The sequence below is a fragment of the Geotrypetes seraphini genome, chromosome 2 (genome assembly GCF_902459505.1).
Source record: "Geotrypetes seraphini chromosome 2, aGeoSer1.1, whole genome shotgun sequence".
Taxonomy (NCBI): Eukaryota; Metazoa; Chordata; class Amphibia; order Gymnophiona; family Dermophiidae; genus Geotrypetes; species Geotrypetes seraphini.
Window position 1 is genome coordinate 188,358,045 of NC_047085.1, and position 16,767 is coordinate 188,374,811.

At 40.8% G+C, this 16,767-nt stretch overlaps 1 protein-coding gene across 5 annotated transcripts in view; it reads right to left on the minus strand.

The window, feature by feature from the left end:
* The window catches only part of CDKAL1 (CDK5 regulatory subunit associated protein 1 like 1), a 1,479,984-nt gene that overhangs the window by 580,171 nt on the left and 883,046 nt on the right, over window positions 1–16,767 (minus strand). For all 5 annotated transcript variants that reach the window (XM_033934562.1, XM_033934560.1, XM_033934561.1 and 2 more), the window contains exon 9: window positions 14,582–14,748. In XM_033934562.1, coding sequence (XP_033790453.1) covers window positions 14,582–14,748 — 167 coding nt within the window. The remainder of the gene's footprint in view (window positions 1–14,581; window positions 14,749–16,767) is intronic.

Consider the following 16,767-nt stretch of genomic DNA (forward strand, 5'->3'; position numbering starts at 1 on the left):
TGCCCAATCACGTCCTCTGGAAGTGCATTCCAGGTGTCCACCACACGTTGGGTAAAAAAGAACTTCCTAGTATTTGTTTTGAATCTGTCTCCTATCAACTTTTCCGAGTGCTCTCTTGTTCTTTTATTATTCGAAAGTATGAAGAATCTGTCCCTCTCTACTCTCTCTATGCCCTTCATGATCTTATAAGTCTCTATCATATCCCCTCTAAGTCTCCACTTCTCCAGGGAAAAGAGACCCAGCTTCTCCAATCTCTCAGCATATGACAGGTTTTCCATCCCTTTTATCAGACGCGTCGCTCTCCTCTGAACCCTCTCGACTAACGCCATATCCTTCTTAAGGTACGGCGACCAATATTGGACGCAGTACTCCAAATGCGGACGCACCATTGCCCGATACAACGGCAGGATAACCTCTTTCATTCTGGCTGTAATACCCTTTTTGATTATACCATATTATAACCATATATTGTCTCTGAATAAGTGAATGAATAGAGAATAGCTTATTTTTGAAGTTTGTAAAAATGACCTTCTTATCCCATAATTTTTGTTTGTATATATGAAGAAAAGTTTCAGGCAAAGTATCAGTTAAACTGGTGAGCATTTACAGGTACCTCAACAACACTGATATTCAGAAGCCATCAAATAGTAACAATTCTGCAATCTGCATAAGGCATTCTTGAATACGGGCAGCTGTATGAGGTAAACCAATATAAGCTGTCAGTATTTTATAAATTACAATGGAACATCAAATTGAATATGTAACTCCATCACATGTCACTCAGTATGCTTGCATTAACAGTCATCAGCTGCTACACCAACAGAGATTTAAAAAATTTTGGCAGAAAGCAAGAATCGCAATAAGAGACCTACAAACCTGGCAAACTAAACTGGAACAAACATTTGAAGAGTGGCACTTGCTTAAGAAGAACAAAGGGCAGCAGTCTTTAACGCAGCAAGGCAGAGAGGCTGAGTTTGTCTCCAAGCTCATGCCAATGCTCTCAGCATGATGACAATTGTTGAAGACAAAGAGTTCCTGCTGGCTCAATGTGAAAAGGAAGAAGAGGATCAATGGCTGTTATCAATACACCATTAGCTGCAAAAGAGAAGCAGTTCGAAGAGAGGAGCAGAATCTTGCAAGAAATTGTGAAATGGAAGATTTGAAAAGAAGATAAACTGAAACATTAGTACAGAAAACAAGTAGTTGCTCCAGTAATGAAAATGCATGCAGTACAGTGCCCTCATGACAAAAGACAAGTCACAACCTCAGTTCTTATTACATATTATGGAACAACACTGGTAGGTTTATCCAGATAGCAAGAAACTGACCTAGGCAGGACTACACTAATTTTGTTGCATTTCTACAGAATTGCTGAATTATAGAAACATAGAAACATGACGACAGATAAAAGCCAAATGGCCCATCTAGTCTGCCCATCCACAGTAACCATTATCTCTTTATCACTCAGAGATCTCACGTGCCTCTTGATTCAGACACAGACTGTTTCCACCACCTCTTCCGGGAGACTGTTCCACGCATCTACCACCCTTTCCGTAAAAAAGTATTTCCTCAGATTACTCCAGAGCCTATCACCTTGTAAATTCATCTTATGCCCTCTCATGCAGAGTTTCCTTTCAAATAAGAGACTCAATATGCACATTTACTCCACGCAGGTAATTAAATGTCTCTTATCATATCTCCCCTCTCCTGCCTTTCCTCCAAAGTATACAAATTGAGATCTTTAAGTCTGTCCCCATAAATCTTACCACGAAGACCACACACCATTTTAGCAGCCTTCCTCTGGACCAACTCTATCCTTTTTATATCTTTTTGAAGGTGGGGCATCCAGAATTGTACACAATATTCTAAATGAGGTATCACCAGAGTCTTATAAAGAGGCATCAATATCTCATTTTTCCTACTGGCCATACCTCGCCCTATGCAACCTAGCATCCTTCTGTAGCGTGATATTATCTGAAAATACCACTTTGTCATATGATACCACAGAATGGTCTCTTTTCCCTCTCCCCCTTTTTCTTTCTCTTCCTTTCTTTCAAGGTTTAATAAGTATTTTATAGTAATTGCATCCTTAGTAGAATGTGCACTTTTTTCTCTTATTCCCAATCATTATATTTAGTTGTTGGAAGTACATTATTTAAGTTTGCTTGAAATGACTTAAAATAAAGAAAAGTTTTGAGCCCTGCCCCCAGCCATCTTATCCAGGCGCTGTGCCGAAGGCACCTATTTCAAAAGCATGACTGGGTGTGCCAGTAAAAGGACTGAGCCATTTTAAAGCTCAGTCGAATAAACAAAAGCATGGATGTGTCAGTACCCCTGCCCCCCCCTAGTCTGCAAGAAAATCTAATCAGATGACATCACCGAGGACCAGACTGCCCTGCTCTGTGATGCACTGCTCTATGATTGGATGTGATGCTAGAGACTGTCCCTGAGTTTTGATGCATCCTGGGAACCCCCATCCCTCCTCCCCCACATCTATAAAGCATTGATACGATTGGCTTTGTCTCTTTTTCCTCTTCCTTCAGACTAGTGCTGGATCAAGCTGCAACATCTTCTGGCCATGTGCTTCTTGCACATGCCATGTGCTTGGGCCTATAGGGCGGCCTTATGACTTTAATCAGCATTTATAACTTTTTGAATCCAATAAATTGATCCTTCTGCTTTAGCAACATTTGTCTTGTGTTAATTATTTAATTATTTGCTTAATGATCCTACTGCTTCTACTGGCTTGATTTTAATGCTTTTATATAAATTTTTAGTTTTCTTATAAATGTTCTGAGTCTTAGTTCTTGAATAAATATTCACATACAGTGGTACCTCGGTTTACGAGTGCACCGGTTTGCGAGTGTTTTGCAAGACGAGCAAAACATTTGCAAACTTGGTGCCTCGTAAACTGAGCTTGCCTCGCTGTACGAGCGCCCCCACTGCGATCCGGCATCCCCCCTGCTCGCATTGCCCCCCCCCTTCACTGCGATCCTACTTTCCCCCCCGAGCACGTCAATGACACTAGCTTTACCCCGTCTTGGCACCAGTGCCCGAAGATCCTCCCTCTTCTGGCACGGCCTGGGCTGGGCGGTGCGTCGGAGATCCTTCCTCTTCTGGTCTGGTCTGGGCTGGGCTGGCTTTGAGTATTTGCGCATGCTCAAAGCCTTCTGGTCTCGCTCTCAGACGTGCCTGTCTGTCAGTTCTTTCTCTACAGCTGAAGTGAAGGGAAAGGAATGACTGTCTCAGTTTTTCTCCAATTAGTTCAAACTTCAGGATCTTTGGGCTGCCAGTTGGACAGAGCCCGACTGAAACATCCACTCCCTTGGAACCTCGACAAGTGACCAGGGCCGTAAATAAAGAGCCTACACTCTGATACCCTGAGAGCTCTTACTTAGGGTGCATGCAGCCTGCGCCTAAGCCTCTGACAAGGTCAGAAGGCAAGCTTGCTCACAGGGGAACGGGCCCCAATCTCTGATGGTGGCACAAAGCAGGCTGGCTCCACAGATCCACCTGAAGTTTGCCCTGTGAAACTGCAGTCCAGCTCCACAGAAACTGCTTCTTTTTCTAGGCAAAGAACCTCTTGAGAAGAGTACCAAAGCCACTGAAAATGATGAACTTACATTAAAAAAAAGAAGATCAGAGCAAATCAAACACTTCTGTATGGTTCATTTGCAGAAATAAAAAAACTGTAGGGGGGCTCTGTGTTCCTCTGCTAAGTAGGAGGAACAGAAAACAATGTGTGTGGCTTTCTGCAAGATCCATTTTGCGGGTTAGGATTGAACACCTACTTTACAGACTCCAGAATGGATGTAACAGAACTACCAATAGATATTCAAATAAAAGATTCAAATGTTTTGACAAATATCTTTAGCTAAGGTGAAATTGTTCTAGAGGGGTAATACCTTTGAAAATCAAAATATTTATTTTTTCTTTAAGCTCCAACCTAACAAAGAAATAAGTGGCAGGGGGCTGAATGAAGGTGGATTAAGTGATGGTGAGGGTTAATGAATGAATGGAATAGGGTTATATATAACAATGAGGGATAAAGAACTCCCCTCTTAAAGTCAATCAATTTGTACCTTTGCTTAATCTTTGTAAACCGCATAGAACTTCACGGTATTGCGGTATATAAGCTGTTATTATTATTATTATTATTGAGTGAAGATAGGACTGAAAGAGTTAGTGGATACGGGTATTGGTGGGTATGCAGGCTGTGTGGCTGTGCATGCTGGTTGTGGACAGGAAGGTGAGTATTAGAAGGTGCACAAGTTTGAGTGTGTTGAAAATACTATCTCGTATCCAAGTCAGTTCAAGATTTACTCATTTGTGCTCTACCAACACTTTATAGTAATCTAAAAAGGCTACCAAAATTAGTGAGGTTGTTGCCTGAACATCTAGGGCTCCGTTTACTAAGGTGTGCTAGCGTTTCTAGTGCGTGCTAACCATGCGCTAAATGAAAAATACTAATGCAAGCTCTATGGCGGCGTTAGTGTTTAGCACGTGTGGTATTGTAGCGCACGCTAAAAATGCTAGCGCACCTTAGTAAAAGGAGCCCCTAGTCTCTCTTTTTTTCCATGGAATTACTAGACAATATGAGAAGTATAATCTGGTTACCTCCTGGCCTGTGATATCACTAGGCTATGCTTACACTTTTTGCCCTTTGTTTTGTGCTTATCACCTGCTCCCTTCTCTTCAGTTTGAGGGAATGAAGGTTACGTTGAATATTGCATCCTCCCAATCCTTTTATAACCACTATCATATCAATATGGTAACAGATAAGAACCTCTAGGAATCATCTAGCCTGCCCACCTGTATCTATGTCAAAGGCAGTTATAACAGATCCAGGAGAATCTATCAATGCAAAAAAGTAAGTCTTAGATGCCCCCTTTATATTTTTTTATCCTACTCTAGCTGCTATAAGAATTTTGAGCTAACTTTCATAATTTCCTAAGGCCAGGATCAATGGATTTAGAAACAATTTTACAGAGGCTCAGGAGTTATTCTGAAATGCTAACAACTCTAGCATGGGCTGTACTTGTTTCAAAGTAGCACTTTGGGGTTGATTCTATAAAGGGTGTTTAACTTAATTGGCAAAAAACTCTTAATAGCCTCAATAATTGGGGAAAAAATTTAATTGGGCAATATGCGCCTATCCGATTCTTTAAAAGATGGGTGTCTATCGCATGGCGTTTAGTGACGCCTAACACCTAAATGGGCATTTCTTTGGGCAGAGTGTGACTTAGGCACCGCTAAGTGTGATTCACCTGAAATGTAAGCCTTTAAAACCTACATTTTAGCACTTAAGTTTTTACACAAGCACCACTAGTCACAATTCTAGAAATGGTGTCTAAGTGGATTGAAGTGCAGCGGGTGTCATTTTTCAAGGCACTGGCCGATTTAGGCACCATTTATAGAATCAGCCCCCCTATCTCTTGCCATGTATTAAAATAGCTCTCTCGCATGTTGAGATTCTTCTGTTTACCAGCACATCTTGGCAAAGCCAGGACCATCAGAAAGCTATTCCTGCAGCAGATGTTCATAAAATGTTTCTTCATTAATGAAGGAACCATTCCTTCTTATATGCACCTCCTGCATCTGAATTAGCCTTTACCAACCATGTGTCCAGATATGGATATTTCATGCATCTTGTCTTGCGTAAATAGTCTTCAAGCTCTGTGATATCTGCAATCTTTTTAGTGAACAAAGTTGGAAGTCATCCTAAGGGGTGAGAATTTAATTGCCATAGCAGATAGCTACCCTGTTTCCCCGATGATAAGGCAGGGCCATCAAATAAGACAGCCCCCCCTTTTTAGAAAAAAATGTAAAATAAGGCACCCCCCCCCCCCCCGCAAATAAGCCACCCACCGATACCTGCGCTTACCCGAATCGGGTGGTACGGTGGGTGACTCCGTGTGGTCCCTCCGTCTACCGTATTTGCCTCCATGGCTGCGTGCCGCGCCTCGTCATGAAGTGAAGAGAAGGAAGTGACAGGACTGAAGCACGCGCACGTGACTCCGCGCAAGGAAACACAGGCAGCTTCCCTCATCCCTCCCTAACGGAGACTGCAGGAGTTTGTTCACGGCCAGAACATCCAAAAGTGAGACACGCAGACAGGTTTCTTTTGCTGTGAGCAATACCACTTACTGTATATAAAGCCTGTTTAAAATGCATACGGTATATAAACAATGGTTTCACATTGTCAAGTCCCCTCTGATGCTGCACTACAGAATAATCTCTTTACTGTGTTTCCCTGATGGAGAACATTGGGGACATTAAATGGTACAATATATGGTATGATGGATAAAGCTGGCCATACACGGTACGATTTTTCGGCCGACCGATTCTTCAGCCGTCAAATAAGACAGCCCCCCCTTTTTAGAAAAAAATGTAAATAAGGCATCCCCCCGAAAATAAGCCCTAGAGCATATTTTGGCCTTCCAAAAAAAATAAGACAGTGTCTTACCATCGGGGAAACAGGGTATTACAAGATGGAAGGTTTATTGATGGAAGCTTGTGATGAGTATATAAAGAGAGGTGACTTCCAGATCAAAAGTTGCTTATTCTCTTCCCTTTACTTGGAATCTTAAAGTTTCATCTTCAGGATTTTTCAGCTATAAGCCTGTTATATTTCAAAGGCCTATGACATATATTAAATATCTTGTTTTCTAAGGTATAAATAACACCATTCTGAGAAATAAATGGCATTACTCCATTTCCAGATTTAGGGATCCTTTTATTAAGGCGTGCTAAATGCTAAGGCATCCATTATATTCTATGGGTGCCTTAGAATTTAGCACGCCTTGATAAAAGGACCCCTTAGAGTAGGAAAGAGATTTTATTAAAAATAATATACAATCTCTCTTCTTTGGATAAGTAACAGGGTCTTGGCTCTGAGTATAGGAGCTGAACTCCATAATATATTTTCTAACAATATTCAGGGCCCTACCTCATTATTTGATGAAACTTTGAGACTGTGATACACTTCTGGTATCATAATAGCTTGTTCTTTGCAGTTGGAGAACAGTCAATTCAAAGATGGGTCATCCTTATCTACACATGTGGTTGTTTAGAACAGTAAAGCTGGGGAAAGGCAGAGAATCTGTGAAGGGTTTTTGTGTGTTTCTATATTTAATGTGATTTTAATTTGAGTTTGTTATCCATAGTTGGTTTTATGGCTTATAATTATTTTAGCATTATATATTTTAGAATGTAACCAGTTTGGTGTATGAAAAGAGAAAGTAGGCTATCAAGTTTTAGTAAATAATTGAATTGGCCACTATTGTATGACAAACAAAGGTGCAAAAATGAGCCTGTAGAAAATGTGTGTCTTGCCTAGGTCTTGCCAATGAGTTTGTGTATTCTTGATTGGATTTGGATTTTAATTAGTTGCCTTTTCAAATCTAAGCTCAAGATACATTGTGAATTCAGGTATAGTTGACGATATCCTCCCTAAGAGCACTTACAACCTAAAGGGCTCTTTCTACAAAAATGTGTTAAACACTTAACATGTGTTACTGCACATTAATGCATGTTAATGAGATTTATAGTGCTTTAAATAATGCAAACCTTACTATTCTCAATGGGGCCTATGCAATTAACTCTAATTAACATGCATTAACTGTGTATTAATATGCATTAATTGCTTAACACCCATTAGTAATGAGGCAGTGGAGGGTAAAGTGATTTGTCCAAGGTCATTAATACCATCAATGGGAAAACCAGAATTTGACCTTAGCTTCCCTGGTTTTTAGCCTGCTTTTAAAACCAAAAAACTTCCTCTCACTTCCCCTCCATCCAGTGTCTGCCCTCTCACCTCCCCTTCAACCCAGTTTCTGTCCTCTCTCACTTGCTTTCCCCTCCACCCAGATTCTGCCCCCTCTCTTCAACTCCCCACACCCAGAATCTGCCTCCTCTCTCCCTTTGGGTTGACTCTGGTTAGGACAAAGAGATGGTCCAATAGATGAAACTCATTAGTCATTTCCAAATAATGCAAGAGAACTCTGTGGATGTTCAGCAGCTTTAAAGCCTTGTTTTTCCTCTTAAAACCCGTAGGCTTAAAGGCTGGTAGCCTGACATCCTGGTTGATGTGAAATGCTGAAATAACCTTTGGCAAACAGGAAGGTACTCTATGCAAGGTCACTCCTGTTTCCATGATCCTCAGAAACGGTTCCCTGCATGACAAAGCTTGCAATTCTGAGACTCTTCTGGCCAAGGTAATTGCAAACAGGAATACTGCTTTGATTGTAAGATCCATGAGGGAAGCCTCCTCCTCCAAAGTCTCATATGGAGCTCTCCGAAGACTCTCTAATACGACATTGAAATTCCAGGAAGAGAAGGGATCTCGGATCGGCAGCCTGGGCCTCAGGGCTCCTTTGAAGAATCTAATAATGTCTGGGTGAGCAGCCACGGAGACTCACTTCTCTCAGCCTCTAAAGCAAGCCAGGCCTGCTAGCTGCTCCTTAAGAGACACTACTGTTAATCCCTTAACTAGGCCCTCTTGCATGAAGGCCAGTCCAGCGTGCCATGGCACTGTTCTAGGGCTCCTGGGGAAATTTTTGCACCCTTAACAGGCTCAAAAGCTGTGTGCTATATCCTAGAGGATGCATGGGAGCTAAATTTGAAGTTCTCACCTCCCCGTTTCACTTTTACAGCACATGGTGCAAGGGCACTCTTCTGCCACCCATCCTTCACAAACAAGGCACTTTGGAAACAAACAAGGTGGTTCTGGAGAAGTTTGAGAACTTAGAAAAAAAATGAGCAGATCAGAAGATACCTCCTGCCGAGGTGTGAGCCCCCAACCCCCCAACTCCCTCAAATACCAGGAGGAGGGAGCCCAACCCCTCCTGCCGAGGCACACCCCCAACCCCTCAGACAATATCGGCAGGAGGGAGCCCAACCCCTCTTGCTGAGGCGATCCCCCACCACCCTCAAATATGGGCAGCAGGGATCCCAGGCCCTCATGACCACAGCTTCTCCCTGCAACCACCCCCCCAAACCCCATGACCCCCACCGACACCCCCCTGAACTTACATTAATTTGGCTGGACGGATGGGTCCCAAGCCTGACCGCCTGGCAGGCCTATCCTCCAAATGTCAGGCCTAGGGCCTGATTGGGCTAAGTGCATAAAGCCCCGCCCATAGGAGGGGTCTTAGGTACCTGGGCCAACTGGAATTGGCCCAGTTGCCTTAGGCCCTTCCTGTGGGCGGGGCCTTAGGCAAATAGGGCTTACCCAGCCCATGTGCGTAAGGCCCCTCCCACAAGAGGTACCTAAGGCAACTGGACCAATTACAGTTGGCCCAGGCGCCCAAGGCCCCTCCTATGGGTGGGGCTTTAGGCATCTGGTCCAAACAGGCCCTAGGCCTGCCATTCGAAAGATGGATGGATGAACTTGGGTCCTGTCCATCCATCCAACTTAATGTAAGTTCAGGGGGTGTTAGGGGTGGGTGAGGGGTCATGGTGGTCACGCCATTGGCAGGAGGGCTTGGGATCCCTCCTGCCTGTATTTGAAGGGAGGTGTGGGGTCACCTCAGCAGGGGTTGGACTCCCTCCTGCCGGTATTGTGGGGGGGGGGGGTGGATCGCAATCGCAATCCCCCCGAACTGCCACAAACTGCAGCAGGAGATATTAGGCAGCTCTCTTGCCACGATCGTGCGGGGGTATGGGATTCTGTAACCGGTGTTGTTTTTGACAGACACCAGTTACAGAATCTAGCTTTTAGGTGAAGGACTGGCCCCTCCTTCGCCTAAAAGGTCTTGTTTTGGGTGTTTGGGACTTGGGCAATTTTTTGGTTGATAATATGTTCTAAGGTTAGACGTAGTAGTGGTCTGGGCAATTAAACTGTTGAATGTAGAGGTAGACACTATATAACTCCAAAAAAAGATTGCCACAGAAACCTCCCGGCTGGGAGGAAGGCGGCTCAAAGTTATGTCATTGCCATCTTTCATCTATGGGTTCCTGATGAAGGGATACTAAGTTTCCGAAACCGGGCTTGGTTGAACCTGGCATTGGGGCATTGGATTTCTGGTTCTTGCGCCTTTGCAGCAAGTATTATGAAGACCTTCTGAAGATAAATCAGCTGCTTTATTTTCTTTTTTTAGAGGAGTTGGCTGGGGGGGGGGTCTCAGAGTGATTTCTGCTATTTACACCTGTGTATTATTAGAGACTCACTGTAGTTTATCGCTTATTTTGATTTATGCGCACGTGAGGTAACCGATGATGGTGTGCAGGCAGGGGCTTAGTTGTCTTTGCTTTGTAATGTGAAGCACCGGAGAAATTCTGCTTTCGCTGATCCTCCACACTGAGGTTACCCACATCACTAATATTTATTATTATTGGATATATTGACATTGCTTGTTTAACTCAGGTGTTTTTTATATGCAGTCTTCATCCTCAGAACCCTTAGACTGTTTGTTGCCTTATTATTGGGTCTTTTGAATGTAGAGGTAGGCCATTCTCAAAGAAAACCTCATTTTGGACGGGTTTTTTTTGAGAATGAACATTTTCCCTTCTGCTACTTTCAGTGTTTAGAGCCTTAGGCCAAAAGAGGACTTCAACCTTTTTTTTTATTATGCCCCTCCATGGTATACATACACATTTATAAGGATATTCAATGTAAAGGCTAGAAATCCTCTCTCCAGGAAATGGTGATCATGTAAAAATTCAAACTCAAGAAACTAAATAATATTGCAACCATGATATCCAGTAAAATTAAAACTGTAACGAGAAGTAAGGTCGGACCTAAAATATGATTTGTAGCAATTCTATATATGAATTTGCCTGTTTATAAAAGTGAAAAAAACCCCACAAAAAACATTTATCATGATTTTGTATAATTTAAAATTACATTCATGTTAAGATAGATATTTTCCTTGACTCAGGAGAGATTACAGCCTAAGACTGTACCCGAGGTACTGGAGGGTAAAGCGAGTTGCACAGCATCACAAGGAGCAGCAGTGGGATTTGAACCCGACTTCCCTGGTTCTTAGCCCACTTTTGTAAAATATGTACACCGAGGTCACTTTAATATTTAGCTGTCTACTCTATCTATTGCAGAAGTAGAAGCAAAGAGAGAATTAAACACTAGAAAATGCATACAACAGAAATGTGGATGTTGTGCCTAATAGATAAATTCATAATTAATTTATGGTTACTATTATGAAGGGCTTTACACTAAAACTAGAAGTATCTCATCATCTCCAAACCAGCAAGCCTATATAATGAATTGATGGAAGCAAAGATTGTAGAATTTCAGGTTTATATAATTTGTATAGAAATATACCACAGCTGAAATTATTTTTAAAAAAACGCAATTACCAAATGTAGCAACAACAGAACATGTGTATCAAAAGCAATGGAGAGCACTCCACTCCATTTTGGGTGTAAAAGAAAAACACATGTCTATAATACATGGGAATGCACAAAAAATAGAAACAAACCATCTAATTAAACTTAAAACAAGGTTCTTAACAGCCTTAACTACGGAAAAAACTAAATTTTTCCTAGCAGCCCCTAATGATAAAATCAAGGAAACTATGATATATGTGAATGGGATGGATTATAATATTGAACAATCCTTAAAAATATTGGGAGTAACACTGGACAAACATCTTACACTGGAAAAACATTCTGATTTAGTATTTAAGAAAAGTATCTCAGTGCTTTGGAAACTCCGCACTATTAAGAAGTACTTCCACAAAGCCTCTTTTCGTCTTTAGTTCAATCTTCCATCCTGAGTATCCTTGATTATTGTAACATCATTTATTTGGGTGCTTTTAAAATAAATTCTCAGGAAATTGAATGTGGTTCAGAACACGGCTGTCCGCCTTATTTTTGGCTTAAAGAAATTGTAACATGTTACCCCCTTTTATCAAAAGCTCCACTGGCTGCCATTGGAATCTAGAGTTTTGTTTAAGTTTTCATGCATTTGCTATAAAACAGTATTTGGCATGTTACTGGGTTATCTTACTCCTCATTTTACTTTGAGTTATACTAACAAGAGTTCTCGAAGAATACACTTGTTTGCATATCCCTCAATAAAATTATGTCATTATAAAAGGTTCCTTGAGAGAACCTTTTCTTTCCAGGCGGCCAAATTGAATTTATGGCTGGCCAAAACTGTGTTAGAAACCTCTTCTTATCTTGATTTTAGAAAACAGTTAAAAACTCAATTATTTAACAGGCTGGATTTTTAATGTACCTTATTCTTTTAACTTTTTACTTTATTTTAACATTGTTGCATTCTTCTTATATTGTATGTATTTCTTTTATATTGTATGCACTTAATTTGTCAAACCTCAAATGATTTGAATTGTTTGTATTATGCGTTACTGTTGTGATCTGCCTAGAACTCATGGGTATGGCGGTATCTAATATAATAAAACCGTAAGCCGCGCATGCGCACTCCCACCCCGTGATCCCGTTTTCCATGAGCTGTAGGGCCCCGCAGGTAGGAGTGCACATGCGCGCTTAGGGTTCTGTTTACCGTTTGTTGTTCGGTCTGGCCTGCTCCCTGCTCGCCTAGCCGTATTGTACTTTATAGTACAATACAGCAAGGCGAGCAGGAAGCAGGCCAGACCGAAACTCCAAATTTAACTGCACGCATGCACGTGGATCTCCTCACTGTCTCCCGGATGTCGGCTTGAGGCGGCTGGAGGGCAGACGCGAGGTAAGGGGTGCTGCTGGACACGGGAAGAGACAGGGGGGGGGAAGAAAAAGGAAGGGTGGCCTCTGCTGGACAGGGGGACAGGAAAGAGGTGCTGCTGAACAGGGGGAGATAAAAGAAAGGGAGAAGGACTGCTGCTAGATAAGGGGAGCAGTGAAGGGGTGGTGGTGGACACAGGGAAGGTAAAAGGAAGGGAGAATGGGTGGACAGCCAATGAAAAATAAAGACAGAAATACAGAAAGCGGCTAAGGAGAGAGAAAGAAATAAATGCAGACACACATATATTCTAGCACCCGTTAATGTAACGGGCTATAACACTAGTATTATATATATACACACACTTCTTCATATTAAGACTTTTAATATTGTTAATATTAATAATTGATGGATGGGAGGGGTTACAGTTATGGTTCTATATTTTCTGCTTGTGATAGTGTTTTCTTTGTCATAGTTCATGTTATTATTCTAATGTATTACATTATTGTATTTTATTAAAATAATAAAATTATTTAAAAAATATATATATATATATTATTAACTAGTCAAAGCTAAAATCAACATATTCAGTTTTGTTAATAACTTCCACTAATGTAGTAAAGTAATACTTTAGATATAAGCCATTTTTGAGGATCACCAGGTAGTAAGACAAAACTCTGGATTTCATCAAAATGTAAAATACCATTCTCTCAATTTGTCTTTTATTTAATAAACAATTAAATTTTGCAACTAGTTTTATTTAGGATATTTTTTTTTATTAGGCATGTGCAAGCAGAGCTCGCTAACATCAAAATTTTACTTTTTTATCTCAAATGCTAGAAAATTTATCTTGAATTTTCAACGGTTGCCCAAAGAGAATACGTTCTAGGTGACATTCTGACATTGAACAATTAGCTTTGTATTGCAGAATTATCCACTTAGAGTGAGCAGTCTGTTTGAAAACCCTCTTTTTACACCCCCCCAACCCCAGATTTTAAGTATCTGCTTTCATATGTTTATGAAGTCATGTCTCTGATGCTTATACAACCCTACATGGAATTAGTGAGCACCAAGTTTTCAGAAACTTTGTATTACAATTAAATTTAATATTGTAGTTATGTAGAGGATAACAATACACCCAAATAAATTATTTGAAGTGAGATTCAGTATAAGAAATTTAGCAAGCTTAAGTGGGCCATCTGACTGAACTCAATGTGCTAATTTTTCTGAACAACCTATCGACTGTGTGGGGGTTTTTTTTTTCCTCTTTTGAGCCATGCCTTTTGGTACATTTATAAACTGCAATTGATTCTACCTACAAATCTTATTCCCTTTCTCATTGCCTCTATCCTTATACGAAGATGTCTCATTCCCACTTAATTCTCAGTGGGAATCTGTTTGTGCACATCTCCTGGGCTAAGGGTGAATTCTTTCACAGGACTGTTCATAATCACGAGTAGACATGCAGTCACCTAGGTTCAGGTTGTAAAAGTAAGCCTAACCATTCCACCCTCATAAAATGTGCAGGTCACACACACACATAGCAATATTACTCTGAAAAACATTTGGCTTATTAGATAGCATCCTTGACTGAAAATCAATAGTGCACCTTGGTTTTTATAAGATCAAATGTGTGAGGGCATGGTAGCTAAGGAAAATCATAGGTTCTAGAGAGCTGTAAAGTATAGAAGCTGTACCGACTTTCAATTTGAGATACTAAATAATAAGATTACTGTATAATAAGGTGTGCAAGTTAGTTAGGAATGGTAGAGTTAAAATATTAAGTGTTTTACTAAGCCAGTATTCTGGATAGCTATCCTATAAGCTGTTTCATAGGAACCAAAGCCTTAACTAGAATCCTACAGCAAGCTTTTCAACCCACACACATGGACTCAAGTAATTAACGCCCGATAGTGGATAAATGATGACTCTTCTCCTTACCTCCAGATGTTCTAAAATATAGGGAGGGTTTGTCATGCCAAGTCTCAGCAAAGCTCCCTCAGGAATCACTTCCACAAGCTTCCATAGGAGTGTTGGGAGATCTGTGCCAATGTCTCTGCCATAGGCTCCAGTGTCTTCACTGGTCAGCCATATCTCACAAACACCCTCTGTGAATAAAGGAAGGAGATAATTAACAAATCTGTTTTAGTGCTGTTTATTTTATCATACAGCTGCTCACCCCTTTTTAATGCAGTATTTCACCAGACCATTATGCAGTCAGGCTGAATGTTCAATTGTGAAGAGAAAGAGGCTTATCCCATGGGCAGCCGTGGGTTATTAAGTTCATTTTATGAGTGCCAGAGTGCTACAACAATGCAGTAAATTATGGCTGTGTTCTGGGCGAGATTAACATTCATGACCATTGACTAACATTGTGCATTTTAAACAGTATCTTATTCAGGACTAGCAGCAGAAACAGTTTAATCCATATTCCAGGTTTTCTCAACTCCACAAACCCTGCCACAGAAACAATTGTGCAAAAATGCTCATAACTAGTTCCACATAATTCTGTTACAAGAGGCTAATGCAAGGTAGAAAGCCAGACATGTTAACAGTGCTACAGATCAGACACTCTGCAAGAACTGCCATTATAGATTACCTTGAATGCATTACATAAATGACAGCACTCTACATCCATGCTGTTTGTTACACAGATTGCTACTGATCATGGCCAAGTAACTGAAATGTTTATTTCTTGGCATCTAGGAACCTGGTTTTCATCTGTAGGGAAGTACTCTATGTGGTTTGCTTTGTCTTTTTACAATACAAGAGCTGGCATAAAAATCCCATTCTTTAGAGTTCACAAAGTTTGTGAGGAGAAGAAGGAAGAGAGATCAACTGTCAGCCCGTTGGAGAACAGCATTTCTTAATTTATTTACCGTGTTTGATATGTTCTGCATAGTCACTTCTATAAATTACTGCACCATTAATAGTCACTGTTAGAACTTCCCTTTGGAAGAATTGGGAGCACCTTAGTTTTATTTTCTGGTGGGCAAGCTTATGCTTAACTTATAAGTATGAGAAAATGAATGCTGACTTGCTGGGGCATAATAAGATATTCACATTGGTTTGGGGTCCATTGACGTATTTGTAGACTTGTTATAGTTGCCCTTTATTTTATTTTTTTTGCATTGTTTTGCACCCACACATCCAGGGGGGAGGGGGGTAAATCTTTTGTTTTGGTATTATTCCTGATGGCAATGTTGGATGGGGGAGGGAATTTTATTTTTTTGTATAGATTCTGATTGTTTATAAGTGCTTATTTGATTATTATTATTATTATTTGTATGTAAATTGTAATGCACTTTTTGTTGGCATTAAAAACTAAATAAAGTTAAAAAAATAAAATAACTTCCCTTTAGCGATTTTAACTTTCTGACTAAAATATGATTTAAATGATTTTCTTGACCATAGGGTGAACATTTCTGATGCTTTCAAGGAGGCAGAAAAGGGAAAATAAGGTGGTGGCGAGAACCAGGAGAATGTTGAGGGCAGAAGGCAATAATGCCACTCTACAGGTCACTGATAAAATCACACAGGATTTGGTTCTGGACAGAGATAAGGCTACAGGTGGTTCAGACCCACCCCCACCCCTCCCCCCCCCAAAAAAAAAGGCAGTCAGAATGATGAAGGATCTGCATCAAAAGCTATAAGAGATGAGAATGAAGAATCTAAGCATGCAGATTCTAAAGGAGAGAAGTCCATAGGTTTTTATTGAGATGGGTTGAGGAAATCCACTGCTTATTCCAGGGATAAGCAGCATAAAATCTGTTTTACTATTTGGGATCTAGCTAGGTACTTGGGACCTGGGTTAGCCACTTTTGGAAACAGGATATTGGTGTCTAGTTGCACCACTTTCGGGCCCTTCCCAGGCAACTTTTCAAATTGCATACTTTTGAAAGAGGCAGAATCAGTGCTTACTTGCTCCTACCTATTTGGATTGAAAAAAAGCAACCATGTCAACCCCTACTACAAACTGCTGCACTGGCTGCCAGTCAAGGCACAAATAATATTCTAATTCTCTTGCATATGTTTCAAGCTGGTTTGGGGACTAGCTCTTACATACTTGCTATCCCACTTCGTATTATACAGTCCCATAAGACAAACCAGAAACTGCAATCTATTTG